General features: G+C 49.0%; 1 protein-coding gene across 2 annotated transcripts; it reads right to left on the bottom strand.

The window, feature by feature from the left end:
* Window positions 1-405: 405 nt before the first annotated feature.
* On the bottom strand, window positions 406-14,605 carry CSRNP1 (cysteine and serine rich nuclear protein 1). Of its 2 annotated transcripts, XM_068145938.1 has the most exons (5): window positions 14,488-14,605; window positions 7,112-7,307; window positions 4,487-4,746; window positions 3,853-4,149; window positions 406-2,150 (listed from the first exon to the last, which is right to left on the bottom strand). In XM_068145938.1, the coding sequence occupies exons 2-5, from the start codon at window positions 7,281-7,283 to the stop codon at window positions 1,167-1,169; spliced, it is 1,713 nt and encodes a 570-aa protein (XP_068002039.1). In that variant the 5' UTR covers window positions 7,284-7,307; window positions 14,488-14,605; the 3' UTR covers window positions 406-1,166. The 2 variants fall into 2 exon arrangements, with proteins under 2 accessions (XP_068002039.1, XP_068002038.1); XM_068145937.1 differs by lacking the exons at window positions 7,112-7,307; window positions 14,488-14,605 and adding an exon at window positions 6,008-7,102.
* Window positions 14,606-18,057: the final 3,452 nt, after the last annotated feature.

Here is an 18,057-nt window from a genome sequence, read left to right as displayed (position 1 = left end):
GGAAAGAGCTCATGGCCAAATCCTTAGGAAGTTTAATAAATTAGAAAATAATTTATGAAAAAGGGTCTGGTGTTTTTTTGTTTGTTTGTTTGTTTTAAATAGCTAGTTCATGTTATCTCTTGACCAGTTGAAGGTTTTGTTTGTGTTGCTCTCCATGGCAGCATTACAGAGCTCAGACACCATCACTGTGTCTACTAGTGGGCTGACAGAAGTCAAAAGGACATTGCATGAATGTTCCCCCTGTCCCTTCCTACCCTGCACTATTAGAAACGTAAAGTGAAGACCCAACAGCCAACATCTTTCAGATTCAGCAAAATAAAGCCCAGGGCTGTCTTTAGGACAGATGCTGCTGAAGGCCTTATCGCCCTTCCCGGTCGTTGAGAAACCACAGTGCTATTCACCTACTACAGGTAGAAAATAAATAAATACAGATATATTATGCCAAAAAAAACCAAAACAAAACAAAACCCCAAAATAATAAATGATGATTGTACACATAATACATCTGAGGTATTCCCAATTTAAATAAGGGTTCGTGCTAGTTCAAGCTTCGGTGGCTAGTTAAATTCTGGACCTTTAGCAATAAATAGATGAAGAACGATTATGTTGTAAAGCGTATGGACCTCTTCCGTAAACCTTGTCTGATTCCAACGCAAGAGCGACGTTGGGCCGAGCCCTTAGGCAAGCCACAGATTTTCACAATAAATACAGTTTCAAAACCAGGCTCTCTTAAAAAAGTTCCTGCAACACTGAAACGTTTCTAGAAGGGGCTGCGTGTGTACGACTGGCGACGTTAGCGAGGAGCATTTCTCAACAGGTCTTCTCATAAAAAAAAACGAAACACAAGGAAATTCGTAGGCCAAAGTCTTTTTCCCTCCCTCCCTCCCTCCCTTCCCACCCCAAACCATCAGGAAAGTTTAGAAATTTTTGCCCAAACAGCGAGAGAACTGATTGTAGCTGCGGTATGTCAAAACATCTTAAGTTCTACAAAGACCAAAAATAGTTTGTTTCCTTAGAAAGTCTCTCGGTGGTGGTGGGTTGTTTTCTTTTTTGCCTCATTGTTTTTGAGTAGCCCATCGTCCTTTCACTTTGAATTTTGCCCATCCAACTGTTCCTCTCTCTTCCTTTCAGCGGGAGTTCTTTGCCACCTGAGCCCCACGGGCGTTTCACACTTTCACCGTCTCCATCAGTGACGACTTGATGGCGTCCTCCAAGAGTTGATTGTCTGTGAAGGGGGCTGGGGTTTCAGGGACGGATTCGGACAAACCAATGAGGGACTCCAAGAAACAAGAGCCCTGATCTCCAGCTTGCGGGAAGCCAGGGAAATTAGGCAACTGAAACTGTAACGCTGAGAAGTTATCAAGGTTCTCGTACTCCTTTAAGGAGTTGTAAAGGGGTCCCAAATTATAGTCTGAGAAGGACTGGAAGAAATCCAAGGAGTCAGATGAAAGGCTGAGGTCGGCATAGCTCTTGGAGCAGGGCTCTGCTGGGGATGAGGCGCAGCAGGACAGCCCATCACACCGTTCGTGGGCAGCATCCTCCAGCAAACTCCCGCTGTCCTGGTTAGCATTCTCATCCAGGCACTCAGAAAGGTGGGACAAGTGGCCAGGGACAGGCTTGGCCTCGCTGCTGTGGTCCTCAATGAAGAAGTCGGCAGGGTGGAAGCAGCTCAGGTCATCCTGGCCATTGCCACCCTCCTCCTCAGCATCTGAGTCGTTGAAGTGGAGGATGCGTGCCAAACCGTCATCATCCACATCTGACTGGGATTTGTCAGAAGGGAGGCTCTCGTAAGGCTCTTCCAGGTCCTCACTGGGATGGGAGGAGATGGAGGAGTCTGTCATGTCACTGCTGCAGCTGTTCTCTCCCAGGGCATCCAGGTCAGGGCTGAACTGGAAGGCAGGAGCCAGTGGCACTGCACGCTCTTCCAAGGAGCCCTTCCCCGCTGCACATCCCAAAGGCGAGAGCCGCTCCCGAAAAGGAGGCTCAGCCTCCACCACCTTCTCATTGCTCCGCTGCTGCTTCTCTAGCTCCAGCTTCATGATGGTGTGGATGAAGTGAGTCTGCACACGGGCCTGGTTGAACTCAATCCTGCCCTCGGTGTTGCCACAGCCATCCTTGGTGCAGCCGCAGGGGAAGGAGGTGTGATCCATCTGGCACAGGAAGAAACAAAGGCAGATGGTTAGGACCAAACCTGGCAGCACTAAATTGAAACCACTTATAGCCTACACCCTAGGAAACCAAGTACCAGCTGAGGGGTTTAAAAGTAGACTAAAAATATCATAAAATACATGTAAAAAGTTGGGTTTCTGTACAATCAAAGAAAAGTTAAAAGATTCCAAAAGTCAGATGAGTATGAGCCAGCAATGCATCCAGCTGGCCAAGAAAGCCAACAGCATTCTGCCCTGTGTCAGGAATAGTGCGACCAGGAGGACCATGGAAGTGATTGTCCCCTTATACTCAGCACTGATGAGGCCACACCTTCAATACTGTGTTCAGTTTATTGCCACAAGAAGGATTTTTAGGTGCTGGAGTGTGTCCAAAGAAAGGCAGAAAAGTTTGTGAAGGGTCTAGAGCACAAATCTTAGGAGGAGCAGCTAACGGAACTGAGGTTGTTTACTGGAGAAAAGGAGGCTCAGGGGAGACCTTACTGCTCTTTACAACTACCTGAAAGGAAGTTGTAGTGAGGTGGAGGTCACTTTCTTCTCCCTAGTAACAAGCAATAGAACAAGAGAAAATGTCCTCAAATTGCACCATGGATGGTCTAGGCTGGATATTAGGAAAAATTTCTTCAGCAGAAAGGTTGTCAAGCCCTGGGAACAGGCTGCCCTGTTTAAATACCTAGAGGTATTTAAAAGGCATGCAGATGTGGCCCTTAGGGATGTGGGTTAGCAGTGGACTTGGCTGTGCTAGGTTGGACTTCATGACATTAAAGGTCTTTTCCAGCCTAAACGATTCAATAAATAAATAAATATCACACTCCAAAAGGGGACACAAGGGGGAAAAAGATGAGGTTTTATGTATTGCATCATGATATTTAATACCTCCCTTGTAGTGTGAGCTTCTGCCCCTCACTGAGCCAAGGACAAATTGCCTAACAGGCCACTGCGGCACCTCTGTGTCCCTGTTAACAGCAGCCACTAGAGGGGGACTGGAACACACACACGGAGCACTTGTCTGTCTGGGTGCCCCCACCCTGCACAGCCCCCAGCTTGCAAACAGCACACGGAGGGAACGAGTGGCACCCAGAACCGGGAATATAGCTCCCCAAGCACAGCTGGGCAGGCACTCATGAAAAGATAAAATGAAAAATATGGTAAATTAATGGAATACAGAGGGATTATCCCACTTTGCAGGTGGATCTGCACAGCTAGCTGGGGACTGATGACACTCCCACGTTTGGTTGAGTGTGCTGGGAGTGGTGACACACAGCATGGGAAAACAAAGAGGAGAAACCGCAGCCTCGTATGAAGAGCAAGAAGCTTTCATTTGCAAAGACATTCCCAGGTGGCCCACCTCCAGCAGGAAACCAAGCAGATACAGGGCCCCTGGGAATGGATGAGGTAGGCACTTCCAGGCTGGGAGCTCAGGCACATCCTCACAGCTGCAGTGGCAATGCAGGGATGGCTGCATGTGTGACCTGGGGAGCAGGCAGTTTTGAGCAGTGTCTGCTCTGCAGCCTGGGGAACATCTCCAAGACCTTTTCTCACTTACTTTGCTTTGAGTGCAGGTGGGAACAGATGCATTTTACAGGCTGCCCTAACTTTGACCTGCTTGCTCAGAACCCTGCTGCTTTAACATAAACATCAACTGGAGCTGCAGCTTTTCCCCTGTGCCCAGAGGCGAGGGCAGTACCTGACATTTGATGCCTGCCAAGCTGCAGCTGCAGGTCTCTGGGTCGCAGACCTCCCGGCAGTCACAGCCACAGTCCTCCCGGGACAGACGGATGTTGTGCAGCTCCCGCTTCTCCTCCTTGTCGATTTTCTTCACCCCCATGGCTTTTAGCAGTGCACGTCTCTTCTTGGCAGGGTAGGGCTGTAGGAAGAATCCATCCTCTAGGTCCATGTTGCTGACGTCGATGTCGTCGTCAGAGATGTCTTCAATGGTGAGCTGGTTAGCCTCCTCTGACTCTTTCGTGCCATTCATGGTTAGCTAAGGGCAAAAAAATGGGCAAAGCATTAAGGACCTGTTGGGAGGTCAGGAGAAATAGAAAAGAAAAGATCTGCTCTCCGTGGTGGCTGACCCCAGCACCAATATCTGTGTCAGAGCCCCCAAAGACCTTACAGTCACCTGACATGTGGAGTTCAGTCACTTCTCAAAGGAAGAGAACTGAGCTGAAAATCCCACACTGGAGCCCGTGTGTTTTGGAGACTCAAACAGGGTTAAAGACTAATGCCCCCAGTTCTCAGAGAGGCTCCTATTAAAAGTGGGCCATTTACTAATGATATCCACCAGCTCCTCACCAACCCAACCCCACGCTCCTACTCACTTTCCATTTCAGCGCTTCCAATTTCTCCTCCTTTAATTTCTCCCCGAGTTTCTCACGACGAACATTTTCCTGCTCCTTTGAAAACTCGGCGAGGGTGAACTGCCGAGAGGAGCTGTGTTTGCTCACCATCCCCAGGGTACAGCCCCCGCGACTAGGCACGCTCGTGAACCCCTGGCAGCGTGGGAAGTAAAACACAGTGACCCGGTCAAACTCCACATTGTTCTTCTTTAGTCGCTTGGATTTCTTCAGGATAGATGTAGCTAAAAATGGGGGGAGAAGGGGGGGGGGAAGAAAAAAAGCACAAAGTCAGTACTGCCATCCTGCAGGCAGGTTAGAAATATTATAATCAGGCTGTAAATATTACAAACGGGCAGGACCTGCAATTATTCTCTCAACAGGGACATGACGGGACAAGGTTAGAACGCTGCTTGATGGCTTGTGGTGGTTTAGGATCTTACGCTTCTAAGGTAAGATGAAGATGGAGGAAACTAAGCCAAGGCCTGATGCAGTGGAGTCACTGATCAGATTCACCCTAAGAAACAGTGGCTGCTGCTTCTCCTTCTCGCTTGACTTCCTCCAGGAAACATACATTTGCTTATTCTTCACGTGCAGCAGAGCATAACGAACAAGCAGCAAACCATCCTGCATGCCTGTCTTGCTCCAAACCCAAGCACCCTGCCCCACGTCCAGGAGCTCATGGTCTGCTCCCAGGATGGCAGAGCACTAAGACTCCAGCACTGTGTGGCTCCAGTTTTCGTGGCAGGGCATAAAATAGGCAAATGAGTGGTTTGCTGGTACTTCCTTTCACCATCCACTGGGAGGAACTGTGAATCCATAGCTCATTCTCCAGAGACTCATTTGGGAGCAGCTGCAAAGATGTTAATCTCTATGCAGGTGATCCCAGGGTAAACATGGCAATACATGACTCTGGTTTATCTTAAACTGCTGAAACATGCTACACACCATTTAAAGCAGAGGCTCTCTAGAGATACCTGGTTCTGCACATTTGCACATGCAAACGTAGTAGATGAAGGTGGACTAATTAGTCAGGGCAGCTTCAGAGTCAATGAGTTTCCATGCATGTGGCTGACCATGGAAAGCAAAGCAAAATGCAGTGGCACTGGGTTACAGAGATGCTTTTGGTGCTGTCTCAGGAACGAGAGCCAGCTGCACACAAATTCAGTGGTGGGGCTTTTTTTTAGTTCCATTCTCTGCTGGTGCATGGATGTCTGGGTTGCCACTGTGGCAAACATGGGATGAAATAACCCAGAAATAGTGGCTCTTTGGATGGCAGAGTCACAGGCAGCCCCACTGTGGGGAGGCAGCCAAAAACCCAAGTGAGCTTGGCTGGTTTGCCTGGCCCTAAAGGCTAGGAAAGTGCAAGATGGGAGAGTTAGCTGCACCTACATTTCACAAGTCTCATTTGCCAAAAGACAGCATTTCAGTTTCACATTAAAAAAAAAAAAAGGGTGGGGGGGGGTGGGTGGGAGGGAGGGGAGGAAGAAAAAAAAAAGTGTTCACCCAGCTGCATCAGCAGCTTCTGCTAAATAGCTGAGAGTTTCACACTGGGCTCTGCAGTGGCTCTGATGATATCTTTGCGCTGCGCGTTGCATTTTCATAACAACCTTGAGTCAATCTTCTAAAACATTAGCTCTTTATCAAAAGGCAAGTTCACCACCACCAGCAGCTATCGGCTGAGCTGCTGCACTTTGGCATTTGCTCTTCTCTCCCTGCACCCCTCCTCCAAAATGGGTTTTCCCGTTCCTGACCCTTTTCCAATTGAGCCAGAGAATACAAAAAGTTCATTGTTACGCCACAAAACCTGGGAAGACAAGCAAGAATGAGACTCTTTATTATTACAAGACTTCTAAAGCCTTCTCAGACCACTGTGTGTTTGTATATGTCTGCTAAGTGGACCTTAACTGCTATATACAGTGGGTGTTCAGTCTAATTTACTAGGCTGGACCACTTCTCCTCTGTGAAGATGCTCCCCTATTGTATTTTTTATTCTTCCCTTCAGATGGCAGAAGGCAAGGTTGTAAAATTCTGTATCTGTGTGTTTCCCTAAAAGCTCTCAAAACTGATATTGCTGGGAAAACAAAGTAGCATTTATCTGTGCTAACAGCGGAGGCAATGTCAAACGTGTCACGTTCTTTGGCAAAGTACCCAACTTATGGAGGAAACGAGTTCTGAAATGGCAATTACACTACTGGTTAATAATTTTTTAACCTCAGCCTTATGGGTCTTTGCTGTGTTTAGTTTTTGCCTATGGAATAACTTGGCAGGGAATTGAAGGATGGTGGGATCATCCTACAGCATTGGCTTGAAGGCACCTGCATTCTTCTCTACATCCAGGGCCTCGAGTTTCTCTTTCTGGACACTTGGACTTCAGTTAAAAAACAAATTATAAAGGAACAATGAATACCAGGAGGAAGGGTTGAGGAAGACTACCCTAAGAGTGCTGGCTGATTTTAACTCCAAGATGCATTGGTGTAATGACAGGGAGCTGGTGTTATGGCCCTCTATAAAGATGTGCTCCAAGCAAGTCTCTGCATGGTGATGATCCACCACCGTGCTACCAGAAGCATGTCTGATCCCAGGAAAGGGGCTGCTAGGGATACTCACGGGTGAAGCTTGCTGTTAAGGCAGAGCTGAGCTTGGGCTCTCCGTGGGAGCTCTCCTCATCTGACTCCCAGCCCGAGGACGCTGAGGAGGAGAGAGGGGAGCAGGAGGAAGAGGAGCAGTAGGTACTGTCATCCCCCAGCTCTTCGTACTTCCTTTTCAATACTCCACTCATGGTGATGCCGTATTTTTCATATAACTGGAAAACAAAGGGGAAAAGCAAAATCAAGCAAGGGAAATAGTAACAGTTTCTGGTGACAAGCAGGATGGCTTTAACCCCCACCAAGGCTTCTCCACCAAGCCCACCTGGCCATGCAGGTGCAATGCCAAAAAAAATGCCCCCCCCCCCCCCCCCAACCCACTCCTCACCACCCTCGCTCTGCACACCTGCTGATCTCTCTCTCTCACTGTACCACGCTGCAGGAAAAAACAACTACCAGAGACAACAAACTGTCCAGAAACCAATTCAATCAACACAAATGTTATCAAACAATAAGTATTACATTTTGCTTACTAATTCTTTTATGTTAACTCCTCACCCAGATCGCTTTATATGCAGTTACAGCTTTAACGTCTTGCTAATTACAAAAATAAGCCAGTTTGCAGAGAACAATCTGTTGGCATGATTTACTTGCTACAGCCCCCTGGGGAAACAGACTTATTAAATGAAGCACTGAAATACAAATATATCAGCTGTGAAGAACAGCCCTTCTCCTCACGGTGCCTTTCATAGTCAGTCCCCCATTCAATAAGCTATTCTTGTTTAGGCTGGGTTATGTATCAAGCATAGTAGCAATTAAAAACAATGCAGCTAATTAAAAACAAAGGAGTTCTGTACTTGCCTAGATTCCTAAATTTCCTGCCTGCTTTTCCCCTGCTCATTTTAGGAAAAAGACAACCAACCAAACAAAACCCAAACCCAACCAACCAAAGAAAAAACCCCACAAAAAAAAAGATAAACTCTGCTGCATCTTTTAACCTTTGCTTTTATAAAGCTTGTGGGGTTTTTGTCCTCCTGAAAAAGATACACACTTTGTCTGCAATAGGATAATGGATATCAAAGTCCACCTAACCTGGGATGCTCTTGCATAAAGAATAGACTGTTTCTCCTTTTAGACATTGGCAATACCACATCAGATGCTCCTGCTTCTGCAGAAGTCACTGCCACCTTATTTTGAAACTGGTGAGCCATACCCAAAGCTGACAACCAAGCCACTGCTGGAGGAGTGACTTGCTTTGACTCCACGCATAAAGCACAACCACGGTGGGGGAGATGCTGTCCTGGCCCAGAAACTCCTTCCAGCGAGGAGGGAAGACACCCAGAAAGGCTGGCTTCAATAAAACCAGAGGCAATACACAAAACCTAAAGCATCCCTGAAATGTGTATGACATGGGGACAGACACATAGAGCCCTGGGACGGTGAAAGTGCAGATACTGGGGTGCCAGACACCAGTGACGGGAACCTGCCAGCTGAAACTCCTCCACCAGCTAAATTGGTTCTTTGTAACCGTAGCACTTTCTCACTCTCTTTTGCATGTCTGAAGTTAATTTAAGTCTCTGACAAAAAAAAAGAAAGAAAACAACAATAAAAAAAAAAAAGAAAACATTAAACCTTCCTTCCCAACAGCCCTGAGCAGACAGCACAGAAACCACACAGGCTTCAAACTCTCCCAGTGATGGGATTTTCAACATCTCCACAGCACAGGAACATATAGCAGGACAGAAGCACACACTGTGCCTTCAAAGTCCTGTACCAGCCCTCCTTAATTATGTTTACCAACAGCTTCCCCAGAGACAATAGTCCCCTAAAAGGTCAACAAAAAAAAAAGCCCTGGATGAAGCAGTTCCTCAGCCTAAAGTTAATCATTCACTGCAATGTGCGTCTATGGGGGCCACGGAGAGGCAATCCCCTCCATCCCTCCTCCTTCTCAGCAGCCCTGGAGCTGCAGGTGGTTTTGCCATGGAGGGGTGATTGGTTATTTGGTCTTAATCCAAAACAGATGGGGAGAAGGTGGATTTGGCCACCCTCCAGCCTCAGCAGCACATGTCCTACCTGACACCTGAATTAACCCCTTTCCTGCCTGCGTCCTGGCAGTGCAGAGCTTGCAGGCAGCCATGATGCCCAGGCCAGCTGCCTGGCTGCATTTACAATCATCTTCTTTTTCTTTCTTTCTTTTCTTTCTTTCTTTTATTTTAAATTTATAAAACCTTCTACTCTGTCTCATATTTGCTTTAAGAAACAACCAGGAGCAAGGAAACCCTCCAAATCCAGGGCAGGAGTCCGAATCAAAGCTTGGGCTGCAGCCAGAGCTTTGCTTATCTCAGGTGACCCTATCATCCACCTGGAGGGGCCAAAAACTTTGCAAAAAGATCCCACACGTGGCTTGAAAGAGCATCAGTTCATGCTGCAGAGCAACTGCTCACTGCTCCAAAGCACACCTCCAACATTGCCATTGAAGTAAGCCACTGTTTAGCCAGTGAAGGGAGAAACCAACTCCCTGAAAAGCTCGTAAGACAAAAATGCCCTCAGAGATGTGATGTTTATCACATCCATGTGACACAGGAGACACTGCAGGGTAGTGAAGCAGCCAAGACCCCACTACTGAAGGAAGGATAACTCCTAGGTCCAGACCAAAAAAAAGCCCACAAAAAAAAACCCCAAACCATACCTGGCATCCATTTCCCCTGGGATTTACCTGGTTTACACAACCCCCAGCAATGCAATAAAGGAGACATGGTGATGCTGCAGAGCAATGCTGCCCTGATGCTCAGGTCACCTGCATACCCACCCGTGCAAACCCATCACGGGCCATGGCACCATCCCCCTAAACCACACAGCAAGAAAAATATTGTAGCATTTTCTTCAAGCCAGCTAACTGAACTAACACAACCACAAAGTCAGAGCCAAGGCAAGCTGTGTAGAAAATGGTGCCATTTAATTTATGTAGTTTGAAAATACTATCAGTGCTGATCAACCATGTCTGGCAGAAGAATGAAGGGAGGTGTGTGCATCTCCCATCTATCAGAACACGCCAAATGCATAGAGGGAAAAAAAAACCACCACCACCACAACAACTTTTTGGCACACTGCCATATTCAAAACACTGATTGTTTTGTTAATGCAAAGTAGGTGCCATGCAAACATAATTCTCAATTAATGGGAAAAAGCTGGTGAACCTGTTGCCCACCAGCCAAAACATTAATTCCCCCTCCCTCCACAATGCCTTCCCTCCCTTTGCTGATTTATAAGCTGTGACATCTTCAGGGTGATGTTTTCATATCCTTATCAGGAGATACACGCCATGTAGTGGGGCTACACCCATTGATGTCTACTTGCATCCACCCCCCCAGAAAAAATCCTCCAGACAGGGGTTTTGCTGTCAAGGCACAGACAATCCTCTGTGCCCCTCCCTATCCCAGCATTTGGGAGCAGAATTCACACCAGCGCTTTGGATGCTGCCTTGAAAGCCGTGTCGCTGAAAACGTTGCCCACCCGGCCAAAACCACCCAGAGGCCAACTCAGAAATTCCACAAATAATCTTAAATCCACATTGATGGCTTAAAGAGAAGTCAGAAAAACGTGCACAGCAGCTTAGGGGGGAAAAAAAAACCCACCCTAAAACTACAAATCTCTATCTCCATGCTTGTCATTGCAAATCTCCCAGGCACCACCGAGCACAGGAGTTTACCACCTTCTCTCTCTCTCTCTCCTTTTTTTTTTTTTTACATAACCTGAAATAAAATAATCCTATCTTCCTTTTAGTTGCCAAAAAAGACATTCTGTTCTTGGCTAAGACTTCTTACTCATCTATTTTACTGAAAACAGCTTTTGGAACAAGTACATAATGCAATGGATCAAACCCGCAGGAATTCCTCTCTGGCACCAGAACTCCCACTATCCTGGGAATACTTTCTAACAAATATTTAGCCCAGATGTGCATTCCTTTCTTTTGCTCTCCCTCCTTTTTTTTTTTTCTTTCCCCCCTCTCAAGCATTAAAGTTTGGGTGGGGGGAGGTAGTGGGGTGGCTGTCTAGTTGGGGGGGGGAAGGGAATTGAATCTGCAAAGTCCCATTTCTGGCGCTCGGCAAGGCGCAGGGTAAAGCCCTAATGCACTGGAATGTGAGGAATTAATGTTTTAACTATCCTCCTCTTGGACGACGTCTCGACAGTAAATATTTCGAGTAATTTAGATTTAAGAAGGTTTGGCATTTGTTTAGCCAAGCGCAGAGGAAGGCAGCTAAAACCCCTACCAGTGTCCGGTGACTCTAGCTGTAAGGGGCTGCACAGTGAAGATTCGTGGCTTCGTGCAGAAGTGTGTGGAGAAGATGTTTTGGTGTATGCATGTTGGGGCCGTGTGCTTTGCACACAAGGCAGAGGAAAGCAGCAGGGCAAGGGAGGCAAAGGAAACTTCTCCCAGCAAGTCCAGCAGCTGTGTTTGCTTGTGCCACAACTCCCATGGTATTGTAGCACACCTATGAGCAAGGGTATCATAATTCTGGAGGTTTCCATCGGTGAAGATTACTTAAGAAGGGAAGGATCCCAAATCTGTGCATAAGCTATTGGAAGCAAACTTTCTTCTGCAAAACAATTTGGGTAAAAAAGAACAAACAAACAATCCCCAGACACATTAAAACACCCTATGCAATGCCCTAAAAAGTATTTATTTTCCAGCGACTTTTTGAGCTGGTTTGCTGACTTTACAAGCACAGCCATCTGCCTGCAGCCTGGGAAGCCAAGGTGGACTCTAGCTGGCACACCAGGACAAGGGCTGGGGTGCCGGGAGCGAGTTAACAACTCTGCCGAGCCGTGAGTCAGAGCAGCTCCTGCTCCCTCCCCCAGAGCCACAGTGGCTGTGCAGGTCTAGCAGGAGTAAATATTAGTTTAAAAAACACCACCACATATTTCAGCCAGGTACGGTTCCAAATGCAACTTGTGGAGCTAAACCTGGGGGAGTTTCTGGGGCCAGTGTTTATTTGCACACTGCTGTTTATTGTCAGACAACTTTGGTGCAAGTATTACCAAAAACTGGTGCTGTGCCGAGTTTCCCGTTTATCTGCAGCAGATACTTGATGTCTAACAGCAGCCGTGATGCCTGTAACGCCTCTGGGTTACTCAAATAATCAGCGTACTATCAACACTGATTCACTGCACGTTCGTTTAACTATTTTAATTCTTTGCATATTTTCTTAAGTGGTTTCCCCAGCACCGCTGTGACAGCCTCCACGATGACAACATTTCCCAGTTTCAGGGCTGACCTGGCCCATGGCAAGCAGGATCATCCCATCAGGACCCTCCAGGCGATGGTCCCGTGTGTTTCCAGCTACGCAAGCTGCGCTTTCCAGTTCAGACCAGATTATTTTCACCCAGCTGGGTCTAAGGTTTCATAACCTTGCTTGGTTTAAAAATAGCCTCTGCCTACTATGCAACAGCAAAACCCAAAGTACCCCGTGCCACGGAGCAGGAGCATGAATCAGTTCACAGCACCACGAGTTTATCCTCCTGCCAGGGACTGCACAGGCAAAATGCCTTCCCCAGGAAGAGCATCAGAAGCATTTACTCCATCTACTAATTTTCAAAAGGCCACAATGCAAAAGGCTTTTAAGATTTGTCTATCAAGCCCTTACTTCTTGCTGACAGCTTGAAAGGTAAATAAGAAACATTAGCAAATACATTAAAGGTTATCTGACACGGCCCAAATGAAACGAGGTTCAAATGTACCCGGCGCAGATTGTGCTGCAATAAATATGAAAACAGCAAAGTGTGCTTTGTCTAGGAAAATCCTCTATTTGATTACACCTCATGAATAATTCACACCAGGTTTCCATATTTGTCCTCCTGTAGGTACACGCTGTGCGTTACCTTGCCTGCTATATATACGCACGCGTTTCCTGTGCTGAATTATTAAAGGCTTGCCGAGAGCTGCAGAGTCTCTCCACACGGAGAGCAAAAGCACCAACCCGGCCGTGCCCGAGCCAGGAAAGGTTGGACCAGATGATCCCTGAGGTCCCTTCGAACCTACGATTCCATGAAAATAAAACTCTCCAATTTCATCTGCAAACTGCTGAGGGGAGGGGAAAATAAAAATGCTCGTGGGAAAAACAAAATAATTAAAAATTAAATAATTGCTGATGAGTTTGCTTGCAACGAATGACAAGACTTCGAGGTTTGTAAATGGCCGTGAGGGTTTTTCCTCTCCATCCCACCGAGGCGCTGTCAGTACAGACGCTAGTAAAGCCGGGCAGCTTTAGGAATGGGTTGTCCCTCTGTGTCGCCTCTTCCTACAGCGATATTATGTAACTCAGAGGTGACAGACACTTTGGAGGATGCGGAGGGGAGGGAGCATTCATAAAGGGGAGGGAAAAAAAAAACCAACAAAATCACCACTAAAAAAAACTTAGTAGTTTTGTGGTCGGTTTGGGGGGGGTTTGTTTGTTTGTTTGTTGCTGGTTTATTTGGTGAGATTTTGGGGGTTTGCTTTTCTTCTTCTTCTTCTTTTTTTTTTTTTTCTTCCCCCATTTTTCTTTTTCACTTTTGCCTCAGGTGCGCTGTGAAAGCCTCCAATTTTTATTTCTAGAGGCGGCGGGACGGGACAGGACAGGAGGGGCGCCCGCTCCCCGTCCGTCCGTCGGTCGGTCCATCCGTGTGCCGGTCGGTAGGTGTTGCTGTAGCGACGGGAAAGCATTCCCGGTCGGGAGGACTCGGGGAAGAGCGAGCCGGCAAGGTTCTCCCCCCGCCTCCAACATCCTCCCCCCCCCCCCACTCCCCCCCCCCCCCCCCAAGTATTTCTTTCAACATCAGAAAATTTGAACCGCAGCCGTAAAGATGGAGAAAAGCCTAAACTGACAGAGGGGAAACTCAGCGCTACTCCCAATAAATATATGGGCATTTCGATGGATAGATAGCGCTGCGTCTTCTGCCGATGGGAAGTGCGGGAGAGCCGCGGGCAGCCCCGAAGGCCCCCCGAGGAACGCGGTCCCTCTGCCCTGGGGGCTCTCGGACCCTCAAGCCCGGCTAGCCTCAGCCCCAGCCGCGCCGGGCTCCTCTCACCCCCGGGCAGGAGCGGCCCGGCTAGACGGCGCCTGGACGGCGGGGGAACTGAGACAGACCCTCGGGACAGCGGAACACCAGAATACCGGGACAGCGGGACGGGCTCCGACTCGGACCCCCGAAGCCGAGCACTGCGCCGGACACTGCACTAGACCCCGGACAAGCAAGCGCCGATGTAGGTCTGAACCGGTCGACCCGAGAGCCAAGCACCGCGCCGGACACTGCACCGGAGACCTCTCAACAAGCAAGCACCGAACCCCGAACCTCGATTCCGGACGGCGAAGCACCGAGCCCTATCCCGGCGCCGGCTGCCCCCCCGGCGGGCCCTACCTTGGCTGCGGCGGGTGTCGGCGCGGCGGCTCCGGCTGCAGCGGCGATGGCTGGCGCGGCGGCTCCCGCTCTGCCGCTGCCGGGGCCGGGGCTGCGCCGCGCCGCGCCGCGCTGCCCTTTTTCGTCAGTGGAAAACTCCGGGCTCTGACGCAGGCGGTGACAGGCCCGGCCCGGCCCGCCCGGCTTCCTGCCGCCCCCCCAGGGGCGGGGCGCTGAGTCAGGGCCGGCGGCACGCACCGCCCCGGCACCGGCACCGCGCTGAGGCGGGCCGGGGAGCGGGGGCGGGAGTGGGAGTGTGTGCCCGGGCGCCAGGGGGTTGGGGAACCACAAGCGGGCGTGGACTGCAAAATGGGTATGAGTCTCACGGGGAGTCGGTGTCCCGCAAGAGACTGAGTACCCGCAGGCACAGCTCGGACCCCACAATGGATTTTGAGCACCGCAGGGTGCTGTGGACCCGCAAGGGGTTGGGAAGCTTCAGGCACAGCTTGGACCCCACAATGGATTTTGAGCACCGCAGGGTGCTGTGGACCCGCAAGGGGTTGGGAAGCTTCAGGCACAGCTTGGACCCTACAATGGATTTTGAGCACCGCAGGGTGCTGTGGACCCACCAGGGGTTGGGAAGCTGCACCACAAGGGGTTGGGAAGCTGCAGGCACAGCTCGGACCCCACAATGGATTTTGAGCACCGCAGGTTGCTGTGGACCCACAAAGGGGTTGGGGAGTGGCAAGCAAAGTCTGAACCTGGAAGCAGATTTGAGGACAACGGGGAGTTTGGGACTCACAAGGGATGTGGGACCCACAGGCACAGCTTGTATCGCAGGAGTGAGGCACCACAGGAATTTGGACCTCACAGTGGTTTGTAGCCCACAAACAGACTGGGCACCGGTAAAGGATTTGGACTGCGCAGGGGGTTGGAGGGTCACAGGCAGGGATTTGATCCCACAACAGATTTGTACACCACAGGGAGTTACAGCCCTACAAGGGGTTTTGGGTTGATGAGCATGGGTTGATCCCTGAAGGGGATTGGGGAATTGGATTGGGGAACCCATAAGGATTTTGGTACTCATGAGTGGGCTGGGCTCAGAAAGCCCAGCAGCAACCACAACAGCTTCAAGCCCCACAAGCAGTGCACCCTGAAAGGCCCTATGAGAGGTTTGGGGTTCACAAGCAATGTTTGACCTCTCTGGGGAATTTGGACCATTTGAAGATGCTTGGTGCATAGCACCAAGGCCTGGCCCCTGGAGGAAATTTTGGGTCCACAAAGATTTGATCTCCAAAAGGTGTAGGCAAAGGTTCATTTGAACCAAATCAAGAGTATTTGAGCCCCCCAAAGGAACTTGGACCACCAGAATGAGTTTGAGCCTCACAAAAAAAGAGTAATCCCAAAGGGGATCTCTGAAAGGAATTTTGGCCCTGTAAGTGAGGCTTGGTACCCAGAAGGTCCCACAGGCAAGAGACATGATGTTTGGGGGAGTTTGTTTCCCAGAATGTCTGTGATGGGGGAGGATGCCCAGGAGCTTGCACCAGGTCACCACTCAGCTCTGGTCACTGCAATGTTCATCTGAAGATCTCAACATACTTTCTCTGGAGCACTACAAGCTTTCAGAGAGGTACGCTGCTGGGGTTGGATCCCTTGCAGTGGTAGGCAAGGTGCAGACTGACTTGGCATTGTCCAGTTTCAGCACTTAGCTGGGTTTTTACTCTGCACCTGGAGCTGGGCCAACAGCCAGTGGCATGGTCAGAATCTCAGAGCTATGAAGTTGCCTGCTCTCAATATGGCTGTAGCACAGCAGTACTCCACAGGGTTTGTGGAGCCAACCTGCAGGATACCCTGTGGAGGTCAACAAGGTGGGAGGACTTGTCTCTGACTCTGCAGAGGATCCTGAAGATGACCATATTAGAATAGAATAGAATAGAATAGAATAGAATAGAATAGAATAGAATAGAATAGAATAGAATAGAATAGAATAGAATAGAATAGAATAGAATAGAATAGACCAGGTTGGAAGAGACCTTCAAGATCATCGCATCCAACCTATCACCCAACACCACCTAATCAACTAACCCATGTAACCAAGCACCCTGTCAAGTCTCCTCCTGAACACCTCCCGTGACGGCGACTCCACCACCTCCCCGGGCAGTCCATTCCAATGGGCAATCACTCTCTCTGTGTAAAACTTCCTCCTGACCTCCAGCCTGAACTTCCCCTGGCGCAGCCTGAGACTGTGTCCTCTCATTCTGGAGCTGGTTACCTGGGAGAAGAGACCAACCTCTGCCTGTTTACAACCCCCCTTCAGGTAGTTGTAGAGAGCAATAAGGTCACCCCTGAGTCTCCTCCTCTCCAGGCTAAGCAGCCCCAGCTCCCTCAGTCTCTCCTCATAGGGCTTGTGTTCCAAGCCCCTCACTAACTTCATTGCCCTTCTCTGGACTCGTTCCAGCAAGTCAACATCCTTCCTAAACTGAGGGGCCCAGAACTGGACACAGGACTCGAGGTGTGGCCTAACCAGTGCAGTGTACAGGGGCAGAATGACCTCCCTGCTCCTGCTGGCCACACTGTTCTTAATGCAGGCCAGGATGCCATTGGCATTAGGGTCTCCTCAAATCCACCTCTGCATCCAGCCTCTAAGGGGCTGCTCACCCTCCTAGGCCAAGATCCTGCTTGCCATAGCTTCAACCCAAAAATCATAGTCAAGTTGGATTTGCTTTGGCCAGGAAGGTGGATAAGGTCGGATCTCTTTCTAGGATTTATTATTTTGCTGGTAAGCCTCTTGGGATGCCTTTCATCTTCTTCTTTTATTTTTGTAACACAGATGTCTCATTTGCAACATTCCCAATCTGACCATGAAAAGAAGAAAAGATGAGGTGAGATCTTCAATGTGGTACAGCTTTTAGTGTAAGCCACTGTGAAAGTTTCACCCCAAGTCCTTTCACCAGTGAAAGCTTTCAAATTCTGGAGCTAATATATTGGGGGGAAAAAGTAATAATATGAACCTGAAGAAGGTCCTCATTAGGGACCTTTTTAGGGTCCTCATTAGCATTGAAGCCACAGCCAATTCAATACCAACATGTAAAATGTTGCCATCAGGAGTTCTGCTTCTTTAGCCAGCATGTGTCAGTGATTGCTGTGGACAGGGTAGCCCCACCAGTCATTCTAACAGCACCACTGCAAGAACAGCAAAACGTAGTGGTGTGCAAGCGTGAGCAACCAGGGTGGACTGAGAACATTGTCAAGCTGATTTTGCTGATGTGCTTCATTTTGTTTCCATGCCCCTGTGGTGGCCTCATGCTTTTCATCTGATGGCTGAGGGAGCTGGGATTGTTTAGCCTGGAGGAGGCTCAAGGGAGACCTTATTGCCATCTACAACTACTTGAAGGACAGTTGTAGCCAGGTGGGGGTTGGTCTCTTCTCCCAGGCAACCAACACCAGAACAAGAGGACACAGTCTCAAGTTGCTCCAGGGGAGGTTTAGGCTGGATGTTAGGAAGAAATTCTTCACAGAAAGAGTAATTGACCATTGGAATGTGCTGCCCAGGGAGGTGGTGGAGTCACCATCACTAGAACTGTTTAAAAA

Source organism: Melanerpes formicivorus, unplaced genomic scaffold (assembly GCF_026170545.1).
Source record: "Melanerpes formicivorus ecotype bairdi unplaced genomic scaffold, bMelFor1.0.p_v2 SCAF_13, whole genome shotgun sequence".
NCBI lineage: Eukaryota > Metazoa > Chordata > Aves > Piciformes > Picidae > Melanerpes > Melanerpes formicivorus.
This window is presented reverse-complemented; position numbering and strand designations above follow the sequence as displayed.

Coding starts and splice junctions, on each gene's coding strand:
- CSRNP1 (XM_068145938.1), bottom strand. CDS start 7,283: ATGAGTGGAGTATTGAAAAGGAAGTACGAAGAGCTGGGGGATGACAGT. Junction 4,747..7,111: donor CTTAACAGCAAGCTTCACCC/GTGAGTATCCCT, acceptor CCCCATTTTTAG/CTACATCTATCCTGAAGAAA. Junction 4,150..4,486: donor TGGAAGCGCTGAAATGGAAA/GTGAGTAGGAGC, acceptor TTTTGCCCTTAG/CTAACCATGAATGGCACGAA.